The sequence below is a fragment of the Fulmarus glacialis genome, unplaced genomic scaffold (genome assembly GCF_000690835.1).
Source record: "Fulmarus glacialis isolate BGI_N327 unplaced genomic scaffold, ASM69083v1 scaffold20050, whole genome shotgun sequence".
Lineage (NCBI taxonomy): Eukaryota > Metazoa > Chordata > Aves > Procellariiformes > Procellariidae > Fulmarus > Fulmarus glacialis.
The window spans coordinates 20,130-40,674 of record NW_009186038.1 but is presented as its reverse complement, the minus strand read 5'-3'; the positions used below and the strand labels follow the sequence as shown (position 1 = coordinate 40,674).

The 20,545-nt window shown below is 36.5% G+C and overlaps 1 protein-coding gene across 1 annotated transcript in view; it reads right to left on the bottom strand.

Moving 5' to 3' along the window:
• Window positions 1-3,114: 3,114 nt before the first annotated feature.
• Window positions 3,115-20,545, bottom strand: part of LOC104083265 (lipopolysaccharide-responsive and beige-like anchor protein) — a gene marked incomplete at its 5' end in the record, with an annotated part of 33,622 nt that continues 16,191 nt past the window's right edge. Inside the window, 4 exons of the mRNA XM_009586689.1 lie at window positions 3,115-3,543; window positions 5,870-6,021; window positions 13,558-13,772; window positions 14,950-15,051. Of these exons, the coding sequence (XP_009584984.1) occupies window positions 3,453-3,543; window positions 5,870-6,021; window positions 13,558-13,772; window positions 14,950-15,051 (560 nt within the window). The remainder of the gene's footprint in view (window positions 3,544-5,869; window positions 6,022-13,557; window positions 13,773-14,949; window positions 15,052-20,545) is intronic.

The following is a 20,545-nucleotide window of genomic DNA, read 5'->3' as shown; positions in this document are numbered from 1 at the left end:
TGAAAAGCACCACAGCAGAAAAGGTTCTCCAAACGGTTTCTAAACAGAAATTCGATTTGCATGTTTTTAAAATTACAATGAGAACACCAAAATCATGCCAACTTCCAACAGTAGCTGTAGAAAACAGCTACCACTGTACCATCTACAAGTATCTACAAATCTTAAGGGTCTCTTCCAACCTAAATGATACAGATAACTCTGTATTATCTAGGTATCAGATTAGCTCTTTCAGACATTTATTCTGCTAAGTGCTAAACCATCAGAGCGGGAATCTTTAGCAGAAAAAAAGTGCTGCAGATAGGTGGAGGACTACCAAGAGTACATCAGGACCAGAAACAGTAATAAATACATATACTTTGCATGAGGCATGCTTTCCAGGTGTAGAGGCTTTTGGTAACACACAGCACAACACGGCCAAGAACTGAAGAAATATTCTCAAAAGTATTATGGCATTCATTTACCTTTGCCTGCAGTAACACCACAACATGAACTTCCTTCAGAGAAACCACCACTCTGATCACACCATCATCTCTTGCCAGATTCTACAGCATTTATATCAGCAATTTTCACAAAGTAGAAGGGATTTTAAGCACACCGTTTCCCACAGCATTCTCCTGGAGAGAATACTTACTTGCACTAAGTATTTCCCCACAAACCAAACTTGCAGCACTGCTGCTGACCAGCCTTGCTCTCAGCAGCAGCAAACGCTGCTTTCCACAGCACCTGCCATAAACCACAGCTAACACCACGTCCATTTGAACTTACCAGAACAGAAGAAAGCCCGGACTGTCACGTAAAAAAACGTTGTTCATAAATGCTCCCTCTGAATTTTGAGGAAATAGAGGACTCGGCTCCCTCTTTTCCAGAATATTCTGCAAATAACAGCTAGCTGAAGCCCAGCTGCAGGTTAATGCCTGGCACCTGTTGATTAAACAGGTTTCAGACAATCCATTTGACACAGGTGCTGCCCTGAATAGACTAACAAATACCTGAATAGTTGGAAATTTAACCCTTTTTTGTCACCTTGTGACAAACAGCATGACATGGACTAGTCCAGCCAAAGCCGAGACCCCAGGTGCAAGTATAGCCCCCCCAGGGCAGTGCCCGAGGCACGTTTGTATACCCGTGGAAGGAGGGGTATGTCCTACTCACCAAAGCCACCAGCAAAGCAGTCCAGAATGGGGGTGTCTTCACAGGCTTGCTCACAGAGCAGAAGATGAAGATGCCTTTTCCACAGAAGGGCTGCAGCACTTGTAATGTGCAAAACACTGTGCTGCTTCCCCAAGGAGTGCTTGATACCACGGCACAGCTGCCCATCAGCATGCACTGGCTGGATGCAACTCAGGATGGCACGCGGAGATACAGTCATGCTTTCGGTTTGGGAAAGCATCTGGTGATCAATAGGGCTCTTTCGAAAGCAAGCAATCTACCAAATCAACTCCCCATGAAATATTTTGGCTCTAAGATCAGAAACTATTACTTCTATCAATAACAAAGTGTTTCCTAAGTCAGCAGGAGATCATAAAGAGAAGACTTTCAGGATTTCCATTTGGCAAAATACACCTTTGTTTGATTGGGTTTTTTCTCCCTCCCACCTAGCCTAGGAAACCCACCCCTGGCTTGAGAAAAATGCAAATCGCACTTCAAAAGCATACCAATTTCCCCTCAAAATCTTCTGATACAAGGCTATGAATGTTGTTGAATTTAAGGAAGTGTGAAGTACAAGTTTTGCATAACAAACGTTACTTCCTAATATACTGGGCACTTACCACAGACGTGACAACAATAGCGTTGGCTTAATCAGATCATCCTTCTGCTACACAAAACATAAAAATGCAACTCTACCGATATCAGCATAACCGTATCAGTATAAAAATGTAGAAAGCACAGAAAACTTAGTCACCATTGCATAAACACCAAGAGTACTTTAAATGCATTAGCAATAGCACCTATTTCCTCTATTGTGAATATGCATTGAATCACAAGAACCCAGTACTCCACTGAAGCTCTCAATTACAAATGTAATTTTATTTAATTTCTTCACTCAAACTGAATTTTCTCATTCCAAATCTTTACTGAAAGAGATAGTAGTTAAATGCTTAGAAAAAACAGGAACTGCTCTAGTAGGCAGCTAGAGAAATATATGTATCAATACAGATGTGGAATGTAAATTTCAACTCATATAGATCACAACATACAAAGAAGATTTTTATGCAATACAGACTTACAAAACAGTAACAGTTCTTTTCACAAATATTTTCACAGAGTTCTGCACAGCAATCTTGTAGAAAAGTAGATTTATGCAACACCAAAATAACTTATTGTTCCTTAGTATAAATTATTTTTCATTTCCTAAAAGAAAGAGATAATTTAATACGACTGGGCAGGATCTGACTGGATTTGGTGATAGCAAAATATAAAAGATATTGTTGCTACACGCAGAAAAGGAACATGGCATGTGCTACAGTATTGCAGGGGCTAGTTCTGCGGAAAAAAAGAGTGTCGCCTGCAAGTCTAGTGCTTCTGCTGCTGTATGGAGGTTGTGCACCAGCAAACACCTGCCTTTTTAGTGCTTTCACAGTCAACCAGCAGAAGTGTGCTTTGGTACTTGCACCTATTAAAAAATACCTGCCCGTGTGGGTTTCTAATTTGAGTTTAAAGTCTTCAAAATAGCCTTTCTGATTTTGAGGAACAATCCACATTTTGGTGTGCTTTGAAGGAGATGCCAGGTAGAAACTAGAAGGATTCACACTTCTTGTAACACAAACTCCATTCCTGATTTCTCTCTCTTAGCTGCACAAAACATACAACTAAAAAAGAACTAATTGTCTAGGCCTAGAAACATGCTTGAATAATAACATTGATGGAAACAATTTGCAAAGTTTAAAATTACATTAACCATAATTTAAATATTACTATTGATTCCCAGAAACTTCAGTGCTGATGTAGTACAATCATTTGGAAAAGTATGAGACAAAGAGTGGTACAGATAGCACAGATTAAAATTCCCCAAGCATCGTAATTCATTTCCATTATGTTAAAATCATATATTCCTCAAGGTTATAGATAAAGCTTCAGATGGAAAATCCATTTCTTCATAATATAGCTAGAATGTGAGTTTTAACCATTTTTACTTTAGGTTTCTTTTACATACAGGGATCAAAATAGACTTCTCATTATGACTAAAAATATAGATTTTTAACTACAGAACCCAGCAGCCATTTTTCTGCTTTTTTGCCCTTCCCCCAAAAAAGTCAAGCAAGGTCTACAAAAATAGCAATTAACTTTAAAAAATAGGTTGCTTCTTCCAGCAAATTTAAGTTACATTCAGATGTAATATAGCTATTTATAAGGAACAATGTTGTGGCAAGACACCAAGGGAGGTGTGCTGTGTCCAGTTTCCTTCTGACAACAGCTGCCCACATCAGTGCTAATCTTCGTCTCTATGAAGATCAGTATCTGGTCTGATACTCATGGTGCCAACGATTGAAATCATTGTAGAAAACCACTATGCTGCCAGATGCCATGCCAGTCATTATACACCTAAGGAAAGCACAAGACCATATTCATTAGTGAACCATCGCACGTTCAGATACATGAGTCAACACACCGAAGAGTTACATCAATGTAGGCACGAGAACCCGAGGCAACAACCAACTTCCACTGAAGACAGCTGGAGCTGGAAGTGCTCCACCTGCCAGAAAAGTCAGGCTTTAGGGGCTCCCATCAATCCCAGCAAGCTGGATTTGAATAAAACTGCCATCTGCATCAGCTCCAACAGATTTATGGATCACAAAACATACAAAACACCATGCAACGGTTTGTATGGGCGGCCTGAAGCTACAGTTGAGAGTTAGACAACGGAATTGTTTACCAGCATCACTGTCCTGCAAGGCCACTTCAGATTTCCTGGGATTATTTCTTGGCTTGCTTGGCTGGTTTTTGTGGGGGTATTGGAGTGGGATGAAGCCCTGGTGAAGCAGCAAAGTGAAGGAAGGCTAGGAGAAGTGTTCATTTCAGTTTCGCCTCCCCCATTTAAGCACATGATCTACATGAAGGAATTGGATGTGGGCACAGGACTTCAGCTGGAAATGTTAGTGTTTGGGTTTGAAAGCAATCTGAAGGCTTTGATTGTTTTGGAAGTTCCTGAAAGCAATCACCGTGCTTTCCCACTGAGGCACTCTTTCTTTCTAAATTCCTTACCCTTGGCCTACTACTAGAGATCATTTAGATCTGTTTGAAAAGCCATGACCCTGACACAGCACACAATTACAAGAGTTTGTATATTGTCTTGCCTACTGTCTCATATTAAAGCTTTATGAAAATCAAAAGTATGAAGATGTAAAAAATTCTGGCATTTTAGGAAAGAAGCCTCAGAATTAAAAAAAAATATTCAGAGTAAAAAGCTGTAATTCTTCCGTCACAACAAAGACTAAATAGGAGATCATCAAAACATTGCACTTTGATAGTATCACACTATTTCATTTCAAGAGCACCATTTTGATTGTTTTTCTCTTAGGTTAAAACGTCTTTTTACACACTGTCACTCAAACACATACATTCATGCATACCAAATAAATTACTCTGAGTAATTACCTGTAATTACTGAGTAATTACTCAGTAAAATACTCTGAGTAAATCTCTTCTGAGTTTCTGCGTCTTCAAACGCAAAGTGAATAGGTTCCTAACTTGAGCACATGGATAAATTTATAGATGTCCATATTAAATTTCACTTTATTGACATGCGAAGATTATGTTGACATGCCATTAATTACAGTTTAAAGATTCTCTAAATGCAAAATTTTATACATTTTGGAGGTCTAAAATTCAACAGCTATAACTCCAGTTTTGGAAATATTTTTAACAGTGGGGGCTTTTTAATGGAAAACTGTTTCTTCCAAAATGCCTACAATCTCTAATTATGCTTAATGAGTAGAAGTTGAATGTTTGCTTGAAGTCCACAGATTTTGGTGGCTTGGATTTTTTTAAATTCATTTTATGTAAGTTTTAGAAATGTAGTCCAGGTAAAAATGTTAAAACATTCAGTATGGACTTCAGTAAGTGGAAGGTTAAGAGTCTCAGCAATATGCTTTACTGCACAATGTAGACACTCCTAAGGGATTTAGAAGCCAAATCTGCTTGAAAAGTACACAGGAACTCCACTAAGCAAATACACCAAAGCAAACAAAATTCTAGTCTGCAAGCTAAAAGTGTACAAACGAAATTATAAACATCCATCTTATAAACAAACAATACTTTTGTGATAAAAACACAGAAGGACTTTTAAGTACAGCTGCATTGGAAAATGTAATTTAAAAATGCAGTAAAAATATTAACTGATTGCCTTCAGTAGAAGGAATCTTCAAGGAGAGTCACACTTTATGTGGATAAAGTAACTTTTCTAGAAATGAAAATTAATATTCTCTTTAGCAAAATATGGATGTGTGGAGGGCATCTTATTGTGCAACTATTCTAACTGTTCTATTTTTAACATAAAGGTCTGGAATTAGGAATATGATTTGTGTTGTAAGTGAAAGAAGAAACATAAAAAGCACATATGTAACCTTCCACCTCCATGTGACCCACACTGTACATTGGCAAAGGATAATAACTCAACCTATCTTGAAGGTCTGCCAAAGTACAATTTCTTGAATCGCTCTTCATTCCCCCAAGAGCTGAAATCCTGAAAAAAGTTATCTGCCCTAAATATGACATGTTAGAAAGAAACTTATGCAAGCACAGAATTCTCAATATAATCATCAGAATCTGTGATCCACACAAAATCAAAATCAGAAGAAAAACAAAAATACATTTTAATTGTAAGTTTATATTTGCTGAAATTCTTGTGAAGACCAGACTTTGCTCTAACCTTTGGTCATACGACAGGGCCATGGATCGGATTCCAGCATCACACCCTGGGTAAGCAAAAAGCTGCTTGAGGTCCCACATCTGCCACACCATGACAATTCCATTGTCTCCACCTGTAAGCAGATACTGTCCGTCTCGACTCAGTTGAATTGCCTAAGGGGAAATCACATGGATATTTGTCAGATAAATATGTATTGCTCTTATTCCCTCTCTTTTACTTTCATAAAAAGTTTCATATTGACAGCTGAATGTCTAGGGAGACTTGATATTAATACAAGCTTTTGGGAAGCAACATTATCGTTATGTTATTTTACCCAGCAATAGAATTAATGTTATTATGCACAAGTATCTAATACATTATATGTCACTAGTTCAGTTTTACCTCACCTGTGATTTATTCCATATTCCAAAGATCTAATATGAGGTCAGCTAAAGAAATTTACACTTCTAATTAGCTAGATTTACAAGATCCAGCAGCACTGGCATTAAAATATAGAACCTGACATTCCCCCAAGGGTCTTTAATACTAGTCTAGAAGAAGTTACCCTCCTTTTCTCTCTGGCAAAGGGCTGAATGATGGAGGGAACAGAAATGTTATACAAATTACTAGAATTAATTTAGACCAGTGTTTTTGGATTCCTGCTCTGGATTAATAAGATAGTGATTCACCTTTCTTAATAGAGACTGTGCTTCCTTTCATCATCTATCCTGAAACTGCCTGTGACAAATTCAATGGCTTATACCCTGATTTTGCATGGATCATAGGGAATGATGGCAAATCTACATTTGAAATCTTTATTTGGGATCCAGATCATGGAGAAAGATTGGATACCATTGGTTTTCACAGTGATGACTTATTGAAACAGGAGTCCAATCTATTTTGATGTTTCTTGTGTGCTGTTGGAAAAATCATGATATATACTGAGTACCTGGAAGAACAGTAACTTTCCTCAGTTACCTGATGACTATACCAGCTGATACAATCAGATATTAAGATGACTGGAAGCATGGGAAATATTTCTTAAAGAGGGATTTTGACAGTTTAAATAAGCCAAAAAGTGAACTGAAATTGAAATTTTATTAAAATAAGTGATACCCTATGGGGTCAGACAGACCATGATCTATCTAGCCCAGTGTTGTATCACCAACAGTGGCAGCAGGAGATGCTGTGAGACTGGCCGCTCTACAGTCCCTTCCCCTCTGCTCCCCAGCATTCACAATCACCACAAAGTAAATCTCTGTCCATTCCCTTTAGTATCTATTTATGGATGTGCCGCCCATGAATTTTCTTAATCTCTTTTTGAGTCTGATGATGCCTTCTGCGGGGGGGGGGCAATTGGCAGAGGTTTATTACAGTGCAAAATAGTTTCACCTGTTTTGAAGTGATCCTACTAGTTTCAATGAGTACCCCATAGGTCTCATATTGCAGGGTTTCCTGAGTTACAGTTCTGCATTCACCTCATGCATTGCTTTCATCACTCTGTAGACCTTCAGCATTCCCCACCTCAAAAAACATTGAATAAAACTAGTTCCCAACACCAACCTCTGGAAGACCCCATTACTGACTTTTCTTGCAGCAATACCAAGATCTTACACACCTTTCCAATACGGGTCTTAGCAATTACTACTACAGTAACCTTGAAGAGTACAAAACTCCTTCTGAAAGGAAGACCTTGTCCTGCTGCCGTGCAGGACTTAAGCAGTAGACAATACTAGGCCCTGATTTTATAGCCTCATCCTCCAACTATCTGGGAAAACTGAAGGGTGTGTATGGTTTTCTAAAAAAAAGAACAAAACTGAAAAGTTTAATTAATTCTGTCATGTGGAATGACATCAGCACAAGCTACCAACAAGGAGATCAAGACCCTTAAAACTCCAGTTTGGACCATTATTAATAACTCCTGTAAGTCCAAACCTTTTCCTATACTCTCTCCTCCTGTTTCCAGATGCCTCTTCTCAGTTCTTTTTCTGACTTTTGCTCCTCAGCTTGACTTCTGTTTTTTCCCTTCTCTGCTCTCTACTTTTACTTTTGTACACAATACTCGGCACAGTCCCTTCTCTGCTCTCTACTTTTACTTTTATACACAATACTCGGCACAGCAGCAGCCTATCATCCTTTTCATTTGAGCACACAGAACAGTTGAGAAACAACTATGCCAGTTGTTTGCTGGATGATTTGCTGTTATCAAAAGGAAAATAAGGAACTTTGCTACTATAAGGACTATTATCTAGTATTAAACTCCTGATCCTACCTAATCCTTCACTCCATTGCCCTTACTTCCAATTCCTATTCTTTCTTTACTCCTTTCTGTCTTTTCTTATCTTCTCCCAGTCTCTGACAAGTTTCTACATTCCCATCTGTCCCTGTTCCTGTCGCTCTTGCAAACATCTCTTTCATTCTGTCCTTGGTTCTGTCCTTGATTCTGCTCTTTCTCCTCTGCTTTCCCATCAGTCCTTCCCCTTCCTTGTCCAGGATCAGCTCACCACATTTCTTGCCATGGCATTTTTGTGCACCTCACTGTAGGGGATGATTGGTTGCAGGGGAAAACTGCGTCCCTGGGCTACAGATGTTCACTACAGAATGTAGATGCTAAGCATGATCTACTGGATGCATTTAACCTGAGATTTGTGAATCAGCTAAATTTGGGCAGCTTTTCAACAAAATACATGTCCTTCACACCAGGACTGATTTGTGATAAATTTCAGCTTCCTGACCCAAGACAGGGAGCCACAAAACTTTTCAACAGAACAATGTAAGAATGGGGGATATTCAGAGCAATGTTTAAATTCCAAACACACACGTTCTACAAATAGATTGATCCATTATAACCGAAACATTGTCACTGGATGGCAAGGAAATTGCCTCAAGATGATAGTCTACACGGAAAATTCCAGCTCAAAGATTTAAATTTAGGAAACAGTAGAAAGAACTGAAGACAGGATCTTGCAAGCATCTCTCTCTCTGCTGAAGTCTGCAAGTATTTTGGCACTTGCAATCTCTGCTTCTACAGTTTTTCAACATGCAAAACTTGTAACATAATGTGATTTAAATTCCTCAGGAAAAGGAATTTATTGGGATTTTTAATATACAGAATTTACAGTGCATGCACCACAAAAATGAGAGAAACTGAAACACAAAAATGTTACATTCATGCAACAACATAAACATACAGACTGCTGACAAGCCTAGAAACAAAAATATACAGTGTACGTAAGATACTGCTTCATGAACAGCAATAATTGAAGTCAGACATATTGCACATCTGTATTTTTTGTATTGCTGTCCTCTATTACTATGATGCCAAATATATCCTTTAAGAATTGTATGATGTGCAACACATTAAGATAGTTTCTATATATTATAAATTTTGAGTATTTACTGCAACAACTCCCAAGTAATCACAATGAATCACATTGCTGAAATTTTATTTCACACAATAACTTTAAAATGAATGTAATTGAAATACAAACATATACTGTAAAGAAAATATTGTAACACTGAAAAAAATAGATGATAAACCTATTCCAGCTGTGTTTTGAATTAAGATGATAACACGTACATGTAAATTTAGACACAATAAAGCAGAATATGTGGAGTTTTTTTCCAACCATATCTAAGTATGGAAAATTGAATACTAACCAAGGTTAGAGTTGAGTATTCCGAGCTGAAGCTTCTCCCCCCAAAAAACAAATGTTCCAATGTTCCAACCATAAATTGCTTCTGTGATGGTTTCTACCAGCCTACAAAAATATGCTAAGCACCTCCCAAAGCACAGCCCCAAGGAGCTTGAAAACTCATTTAGAGACCCTCTTAGAAAAGTATAGTAACTCAGTAAGAAAGGGGTAGAAAACAAACTGAGATAAGACTGTGAAAATTATCTAGAACTTGCATGCACTGAGTAGATGATCATGAGATCTAATATACCACACACAATTATTAAAAAGATTATTCATTAGAAGCAAAAATCAATATAGGGTGGTTTTCTTCTCTATTGCAATGGCAGTCTCCTAAGGGTATTTTCAAATTGCAATGAAGACCATGACAAATAATTATTTGCTACACTTATAAAATTCAGCTGATGAAAATCCATTAACCTTATGGTCATGGTTCACTTGAATTTTATACTTGAGGCTTTTACTGAAGAAATGCTATATTAAAAGGCAAATTAAAGCCATTAATCTTTAACTCTTCCACTACCTCCAAAATGCAGTGGGGTTTGTGATCTTTTGATTAAATGAAGTATAGGCTTTGAACCCTCACTAATACCTATACAATTTTACTAAGTCATTGGCTTGTCATGAAGACAAGATGTTGATTTCTTTATTTTTATTGTTTACTAATAAATTTCTTAGCCACTTGCCTATATAGATATATAGATATATATATATAGATATATAGATATATATATTTTTGAATGAAGGAATGAATGGAAGAAAAAGGTCACCCTGTCAACATTTCAGTTTCATGACATGCCCTTCAAGATTTAACAAACGAAAGGATGCTTTTACTCCCAAGTACTCCAACTGGTATAGAAAATGACATGAATCAATTTTACTGTTCTGCTTTTCCCCAGCGTAGTTTATCTACAATTCTGCTAGTATGAAACTGAAACAACTCTGCAACTAATCTTTCTCACAACATAAGCTTCAGATTCTCAAATAATCCCCAAAGCGCACAATTTCAGCAATGTTCTAAAAGGTGCATTTCTGACTTGTATTTCCTTGGAAAGTCTCAAAACTTTGCACAAATCCCTTTTAACATCTCAGATTTTTGAAAGGCAGTGCTTTGTAAAAAGGCAGAGCTGACACTGTGACAGCCCTGGCTTACAGCAGCAGGAGTCTTGTGGGCACTTCCACATTTCAAAACAGACTCAGGAAAGGAAAATAAATTGGTTCCTCTGGGTGAAACAGCATACAGTCTTTGTTTAGGGTAAAATAACTTTACTTCTCAGAACAAGCAGACTATTTAGAGTTAAGTTATTCATTAAGATATCTAAACATTACTTGGTAGATGTACTGCGATATGCCTAAGCTCCACTGAGCAATACAGTATTTAAAACAGAAACAGGTGGAAGGCATTGATTAGACTTTGAATTTCCCCAGAGCATCTGAAATTCTTCTAGCAGTTTTCTAGCACAAGAATATAAGAAAGAAAATCAGAATGTTGTTCCAAACATCACTATTGAAAACCGCTAGTTTTGTCAATAACATTCTGAAGTACAGATCCATAATGGCATAGGAAAATATAAACTAGAATTTTACATTACAGATTCAACACTTACGACCTTTTCCTTCCCTTTTCTATCCTCCTCGAGCAAAAACCAACAAAAAGTGTTTGTCAGCACAGCCCATGGGTAGGTACTATTCATTTTAAATGCCCCTACTTTAATCATGCAGTTGCCACTTGCCTTCTAACATGATATAGTGCAGAAGCACTGGGAAAGACGCTGTAGATTGTTTAAGCGTAAAGCCCAACTGGGACCACTGGGAGAGAAAGAAAACAAAACAAAACAAAATAAAACCCAAACCCCTGTACATATGTAATTCTGGCCCACAGAGAGCGGAACTTCCATTGCCTCTAGCAACATTCCTAAAGCTGTGGGTACTGACTGAAACACTACAGAAATTGTTTTAGCCGGCAAGGGATTTCTAGATATTTTACAGATTTGCTGGCCTAGCTGACAACATAATCACAACTGAAAGTGACAGATTATCAACATTATTATTGTAAAAAGGGAGAACACTGTGATATGTACTTGCTTTATGGAAAGAACTGGGATGAAAGGTAGGCTGAAAATCTCAAAAGCATTTGTACAAGGACAGCCAAAGGTGCAGTTTCAGAGAATTGAAGAAAGATTAAAAATTGAAGCAAGAACCTACATTAATTTGGAAAAATGGCTTGGGACAGAAATATACACATTCCTACTTCATTTCCCGAGCCTCAAATCCACACTTGTGGCTGCCATAGCATCCAACGTTCGAATGCCCTTTCACCCCTACAGACAGCACTCTCACTGCGGAAAAGAGACCTAGACAGAGAGTTATTTCTGCATATTCTACCACCAATGTATCTGACATTTTGAAAACATAGGGATGCTGGACTATCAGAGTATAGTACACGACAGAGTTTTAGAAGGTTTTAAATGGAATACACTGAACTACACTGGAGACTTCAGTGGTGATGGATCATTCACTGTTCAATGTAAGTCATAAAATGGAAATAACGAAGATCAAAATTCTTTCAAATATATTGACATGTTCTTCCATCTTAAGAATTAATATGAATAGAGTCAAGAGAAGAACAGGTGCAAATTTAAAAATGCTCACAATTTCGCACAACATCTGAAAGAATTTCAGTAATTCTGTAAAACAAATATGAGGGCGAAGAGGTATTTTCTTCCTGAAGCATCTAACCCAAATAAAGGAAAAACTTCTGAGTTTTCAACTCAAGAGAACATTGGAAATCCCAGCAGCTGGGCTCTTCCATCAGATTATGAAAGTCAGCTTGGAGGTATAGTACTGCCATACGCTTACAACAAAAAAAGTCTCCTCTTGCTGATGTTAAATAGTTTTATATAGGAAACGCTTCTTTACTGTGAGGATGACCGAGCACTGGCAAAGGTTGCCCAGAGAGGCTGTAGAATTTCCATCCTTGGAGACATTCAAAAGCCGTCTGGACATGGTCCTGGGCAACTGGCTCTAGATGGCCCTGCTTGAGCAGGGGGGCGGGACCAGATGATCTTCGGAGGTCCCTTCCAAGCTCAACCATTCTGTGATTCTGTGCCCTTCAGACCATGACTACTGGCATAGAGACCATAACTTCAGATAATTCAAGTAGCCTGAATGCTGACCCAGCAATGTGATCTTGCTTCTTGTCTCTGCTGCATTCTGTAACTTTCTACTAGAATTGGTAATGCTTGTTTATTTTTTTCCCTTCCCTTTCCTTTCTTTCTCATTCAAGGAAAAAGTGGGAATATTTTTAATTCAAGGAAAGTATTCTTTTGACATTTGGCTTCACTGCAGTATAGCTGGCAGGTTCTGCTCTGCTTCATAGGTACCATTTCATAGGAATGGTCAAAAGACCTTCATTTTGTATTATCAAATAAATTCCATAAAACCATAAGCTTAAAATGCCTCCTGCATAGTTTTGGACTTGCTCCACGTCTCTTGCAGCTAAAGGTGTGGAACCTAGCTGCCTGCTCACCAAATGCCAAAGGGCTAAAGAATTGAAATATAGACATATGCCTATAAACTTCCTGAAGCTCAGCATAACACATGCTATCTCAAGCTAAGATGAAGGAATGTAGACAGAGATGCCAAAAAAGGGAAAGCCAACATCCAAAACAGCATGTCCAATGACCTCCTGCCTTCAGACTCGAAAGTAAATAAGTAGCCCAGCTTCTCCTGGTCAGCAATTAGTAATATTTATATTCTTCAGTTCAAGGAAGTGCTTACAGGATATTCCTTACTATATGAACAGAATTATTTTAAAATTAAAAACAGTACTATGGTACTATGGAGTACATGGTCCCCTTAACTACAATTTTTTCGGAATGCTGCTATTATAGTCTAGTACCATACATTTCTATGGCCTGGCTATAGAAAGAGTCTCCACACAACTCCAACATTGATAGCTTTTCCTGATACCCGGAACCAACAGTCCTTAGCACCACATTTGAGTACACTCACCTTTATCTTGTCATCTGTTTCCATGGTGGCTTGAAGTCTCCCATTCACACTGAACACACAGAAGAGGCCGTTTTCATAATATATGACACAGTGGCCTTCTCTTGAAGCTTGAATAAGTTTTGGTCTCAGGCAGTTTTCAGGACCTTCTAATGTTTCAGGACCTTCTAATGTCCTCAGTAGATCTCCATTCATAGAATGTATGAGACATGGTCCTTCTAATGAAACAGAATGAAATCTTTAGTTATTGATTTACATGCTCATTTAAAGACATCATATATCAAATAATAAGTAATGACTTCTACTTAGGTAATCACTATTATAATACATTATAATGATTTTTGCCATGTTTAAGTGGATAGCCTATGACTTTAAGGGTGCCTGAGAGTACAATGAACCGCTTATCCCTTAAGAGCTTTGTATTAAGGTATTTTAGAGCACCTATCAAAATTAGTTAGAGACCTAACAGATTTTCTTTTGTGGATTTTCTTTTAAAACTGGTAGTAGTTAATTTTGAGAGCACAAAAATAAACGTACTGAATCCTAAAATGAGATTTTCAAAATACGAAGAAACACAGAAGTGTAATGATTTTACATACATAGGTACTCCAAAAATGTGTATTCTCACATTAAGATTTTAACCCATACATCATCCACTAAATATCTGGTTTTTAATATATTTGGACAAATATCTGATTTGCGTGTAAGCCACAAGTGTTCACATGCATAAAACAGAAACACACACGTGCATGTGGTGAGTACACCCAACTTTGAAAAAGTGTCTCTTATTTTGGAAACACTAAAGCAGAAAGATCCTAATTCTAAGAAATTTCCAGTTTAAAAATAAGTGTGGACCAGCAAATAGGAAAATGATAAAAAATATCCATGGAATCAACATCATTCTTTACAATTTGCCTGCCAAAAGCAGGTCTTTGAGAACACAAATTGGGCATATTACAGGCTTTGTAGCTAAGCTCAAAGAGCCTGAACAGAATTACTACAAATTTTAGCTGGTAGTTTATATATACCCTTCATCAAACAAAGACAGCACATTCTCTTTCTCCTGAAACTAATTTTTGCTTCCCTTTCTGAGAAGTTATCCATAACAAACATTCTTCACCATCCTGGCAGTCAAGAGCTGCATCCAACAGTATGCTAGATGCAATTACACTGGGTAAACAAACAAAAAGAAATAGCTATCAGTAGGCTATAATAGGGAAACTGATGTGGTTGCTTCTTCTTGTAAATGTCTGAATAATCCTCAGTTTTAACATGTTTAAAAAGAGGTTTCAAATTCCACAGCAACTAAAAAAAGGTTAGAAATAAAACCACCATAAAGTTAATAAATTCTGCCACCTGAGACTATATTCCTTTTTGCATTAGGATCTACCTTACCTTTTGAACCACTTATTACCAGGCCAAGTTCAGCACAAATGGTAGCACAGGTGATCTCATAGTCATGTCCTGTCAAAATAGCTCGAGGAGTTGCAAAATCACCTTCAATGAAAAAACAATAAAAGCAATCCTTTGTTACAATCTATTTCTAAAATCTCTGCTTTCAATCACTGAAGCGTCTTCAGTTTCCTTGCTCTTTGAGTTCACGTTCCCTACAAATCACTTCTATCTACTGTTTGCATATGGTTGTTCTGTACTCATATCTACATAGTTCAGCAGCAGTATACTATAGGAATTCCGCCTGCACATTTACTAATGCACATTCATATAAGTCAGGTGTGTAGTAAAAACAAACAGAAGTCGGAGCACACAGATTTGCATTTTCCCCCTCTATTTTTTTTTTTGTGGAGGAAGAGATAGTCAATTACTACCTTTTCCTATAACAGGAATAAGTAAACACAAGTGTCACTATGACAGATACTGAGAGGAGATGCCTACAGTGCTCAAAGATGAAGTAAAACGTCCACTGACTGATTTTATTTTAATCTAGTAACAGCATTGAAACCTCAGCCTGATATCTAGTTCCTTGTAAGAATGTGGAGCTTGGAACATAATCAGTATGAATTTCAGGTGAGTTTGCAAAATCAAAACACGCAATCCAACATTAATTACCACTGCTCCTATTAGACATTTCCCTGCAACAAGAACAAGTAAAACTGTATTTTTCTGAGATTCTCTCTGTAATCAAACATATATGGATACCATAAAGAAAAAGAAATTGTACAACTGGCACATTGAAAGGAAAAAAAAATTTATTCTCCAGGTCAAGACACAGAAAGGGTAAGCAAATAAAGCTCCTTAAATAGTTTTATAACTTCACTCACAGGTCATTCACTGGATCACCCTTTTGAAGAGTGCTAGCATTTCACGGAAATCACAATGTTGTTTTTGTATTACCATAGAATTAGTTCATTCATAGCATTTTACGAAGCATTTAAACTCTAAAGAATGTATCTTGGGCAATGTTACCATGTAGTTCCAAAAAGGATTAGACAAGTTTTTAAGCAGCAGGGATAATTTCACTTCACAGTACATGATATGTGAGATACCAACAGGGCAGTAAAGCAGTGGTAAAATCAGACTTTTTTTACTTCCAAAACAGGAGATGGTCTTGCAAAGAGACAGGGTAATAATAGGGCCAACTGTCTCCATTGGTTACTAAGGTAGCAACATTCAAATATATATTTGGGGTTGTAACTTTTCAAAAGATAAAACCAGCATAATGCCATTAGTTTGTCCATGTAGAGCCTTAACAGTACTAGCAATACTGGTACTGGGTCTTATTAGAAATTATGCAAATATATTAAAACAGGTAGCTACCCAGACCTCACGTGTACAGCGAGAGACTTCCGTGGAAAGGAAGTGTAGATCTGGGCTTGCATAAATAAAAGCTTAGCTTACTCTCAATATTTTATATTTTTACTCAGACCATATGCAACACCTCCCAGAGCATCCATGTAGCTGCCACATTCAAATGGCTTTTTAGAATAGGTCATAATCTATGACAAAGTATCAAATCAAGGATTTTGACCTTTCAAAATTTGATTTATTCTGCAGTGACTGTTATAATCTATAATTTATATCCACAATACAAAATCTTGAAAAGTAAATAAATCTGTTTCTTCTTAGATATATACATATACGCTAAATATATCCCTGTGCATATAAACACACACACACGTTATCAGCATTTTAAATCTGAAAATGCTTTGGAGCAACTTGCTGAATTGTCCCTAATCTCTAATAAATAATCATTAAAAGCTATTGCTTTTGTTTCATATAATGTTTGGCAAAACACACTCAAACCCAGGAAGTATGGCAGACAGTTCAGAAGCAAAGGAAAAACTCCCAACAAATTAGAAGCATAAGGGTAGACTTAATGACGTCTAGGTACTTCTCTGGTGGCTGATCCTATGAACGCTCACAAACCTTTTAGAGAAAATTTGCTCTATTGAACTTCCCTCACCTAAACATGGGGCAGGCACCTTAGAAGATTCATAAATGAACATTGCGTAGACAAGCCACAAATTTGCAGTTTTAGGGGAAAATGTAACAGCAACCGTGTCTTATTATCCAGTAACAATTTAATTTTGTTGACCCAATTCTTTCTCCCCGTTGTCCCCAAGCCATAGAAAAGGAGGCAGCTTTGTGCATTTAAAGCTCTTGTTAGTTTGTTTTCTTTTAAATGAGCTGCCTACGTTAGCAAAATTCTAGAATTCTGGTTTTATTGTTTTATTTTGCTTTCTTTTGCTTTTAGAAATTGCATTTAACACATACTTGTATAGATCAGCAAGGAATTAATCTAATTATATACTACACGTGTTAGTGAAACTTTTGAAATCAGTGAAGTTTTAAATGTACAACGTTGTAGTGGAGGTAATGAATATAAGATGTTGGAGTCAGAAGGACTTAGAAGAAGCAATGTCTGAATGAATTATTAGGAGGTGCAGATAAACAAAATCCTTATAGTAAACTTATTGCTTACAGCAACTACATTACTCTAGGCTTTACGTAAGTTAGGCTGTCAGGAACTATATACATAAAATGTAGGAGATAAGATTCTTAAAACAAGAAGTAGAAACTGAGCATATATATTTATCACAGTCCACAGAAAAGTAAAATTATGTAAGCAATGCTCACAGTCTTTGTAGAATTTGGACTTGACTTCAAACATAATAGAGTATAAATCTACAGGTAGCAGGATCAGTGTTTCATAAATTATACCAACTGTTTACTAAATTAGATTTGTTCTAAAGAAACACTTTAATGCAGAAAAGAAATAGAAGAAATCTGAATAGTACCTTTAAAGAAATTAGGACTTGAATAAATACTGTAAAAGAGGAGTCCTGTGAAAAGTCAGGCTGACTCCTTTGATAAGAATGTCAAGTATTTAGGGGTTTCCAAGCCTCTGATTTTCCAAATAATGGGGTCAACTTAAAAGCTGGTCGTAGAGCAGAACAGATTTCTTTAAAAGCTTTTAAACTGTTACTGCTTCAGAAGATTGTCATGGTTTTCAATAATGCAAAGAGAAAATTTTATTTTGTTGCTGGTTTAAGGGGCACCACTTCAAACTTTTCTAAATTGTTTTAGGGGAACAGGCTTGCAGACCTTTTGAAAAGCTGGGGAAGTGACTTCAAAGGGAAAAGAGTCTTTGTCCGCTAAGCAGGTTTACGACCACTGATGCAAACCCTAACTAAGGACTGAAAAGAATACTCAGTGCATCTTTATGGAGATCCTTAAGGAAGATGAACAAGTCAAATGAGATTAAAGATAGTTCAAATCCCAGCACTAATAACCAAGACACAACAGTTTTACAGATGTGCTTTTCTCAGCATAGTATATAATAATATCCTTAGTCTATACCATTGCTGGATTGCTACTTGAAGTTGAATGCTGTAAGAATCTTAATGCCACATTCACATCGCAACAAATGTCGCCAATGATTTATTTAAGTCACAGGAGATATACATAAAGTTATTTTCCAGTAATGGACAGAATACTTTACCTTTACAGTAACCATTCAAATTATTTCAAAAGAACTCTCCTACATTCCAATAAATAATTTCTGCAAAGCTGTTTTCCAATAGAAAATAGCATAAAATATCACTCTTCCTTAAGTGACTAAAGTACATTTTAAATCATAAAATTCAAGCTTCAGAAGATAAAAGAAGAGCACATGATATCATGTCAGCTTATGGCGATATTTCAGTGAAAAAATGTTAAGCGTTTGGAAACTACATTTAAAAAGGAACAGCGGGATTATAGCAAAGTCAAAACTTTCTTCTAGTTTAATGACATCCAGAAGAAGATACGCCTTACTGGATAACAAGAAATTGGTTTGTATTGCTGGGTCTTTTGCCACTATTTTTTCAGCTTCGGTCATGTTACAAAACAAAACAGGATCATGACATTTTAAATCCATCAGTAAATTCCTAAAAAGACCACTTTCTATGTTTTCAGCACTAAGCTGTAAGAGCAGAGCCAAACATAGGAACTCATTTAAAGAAAAATCTCTCCCTAAGACGAAATCAAACTAGAGATCGACGGAAAAACTTATCTCATAATGAAATATGAGATACACTTCCTACTATTTCTGGGTCAGATAATATTATGCAACACATTAAAATATAAAATAGTTGAGTATGCTCCGTTTTATGTTTTATGTTGAGAAGACAGTTAATTATGATAAGTCACAGACAGCCAAACAGTCATTTCTAAATTATTATTCTATGATTGCAGAGGCTGAGGGCAGTTTTAAATGGCAAATTAATTATGTGATTTTATGTCAATATAAAATCCAAACTAAATGAAGCATCAGTTAATCTAAGTATCTTTTACCTACTTCTTGCAAAAATAAGTGATTGAGTACTTTCTCAGAAGGATACATCAACCAAACCAAATTATATATGTAAGAAAAGTCGTCTAAAAATCATTTTACAAATTTCACAATTTTGAAGTTGCTTCATCTGATAAAAATTGAGGAAAACAGTAAAAGGTTTGAAATCAATTTGAGAAGTACAAATGTACTTACAGAATATATGACATTTGGACAAAAGTGCTTTCAGCAGAATCTAAGTAAATCAAGAAAACTAATTTGCAGCTAGGCTTCTATGTTGATTATATAGCAAGTTTCAGAGTTTAATTACATCACAGTGATGACTGTCAATTATTATATAAACTCTGTATATTAACATTATTTATAGATCACCCACAGTGAACATTTAAATAACAGCCAACTGATTAAAAACCCATTTCACTGGTGCAGAAAAGCTAGCTCTTTGATAGATGCGACATCTTAATAAAGCAATACCACAAAATATTACTGAGGTATTCCTAAAACTTCAGTTTGAATAATCTTTCCTTTGTAAATATGCATTTTTATGTTACAATGTAATCTTTTCGTATTATATAGGAACTTCATTGTTGTCCGGTTTTTCACATGACACTCCATCAGCATTTCCTCTAATTCCTTCAAACTACTTCCCATCTGTTCAGACTTTTTTTTAAAACAAAAAGTTCAACTTTATGCTAGATGCAAGTTTTGTTTTTGCAAAAAACACTTCAACAGTATATTTTCTGAAAAAGGAACAATATCTTTGAACAACATATCATTCTATCCTGAAGCAAAATCTAAAAACATAAAACACAGAAGATGCTATAAGTGCTGTTACGTTTATACAGTAAACAAAAGAAAAAATTAGATTTATCTTGTAGAATTCATTTCAGCAAATGTAACACCGGAAAGGTTTACTGTACTCCTTCCCACAGTCACACTGTGCAACAAGTAACTAACATTTATTCAGTACTAATATGAGATTTTTCCTACACATTGTGTCAAGAGAACAGGTTCACTATGTTTCCAAAATAAACACAGTAAAGAAAAAGATTTAACAGGCCTTCATGAATTGGATATTACAATTCAGGTTTCAAAAGTCAATAATCCCCAGCCTCTTAATTCCTACACCATGTGCAACGCGAAGCTTTCTGGAACGAGTTCGCTCTTACTAGGGATTCATCTGCTGGAAGTCCTGGAAGT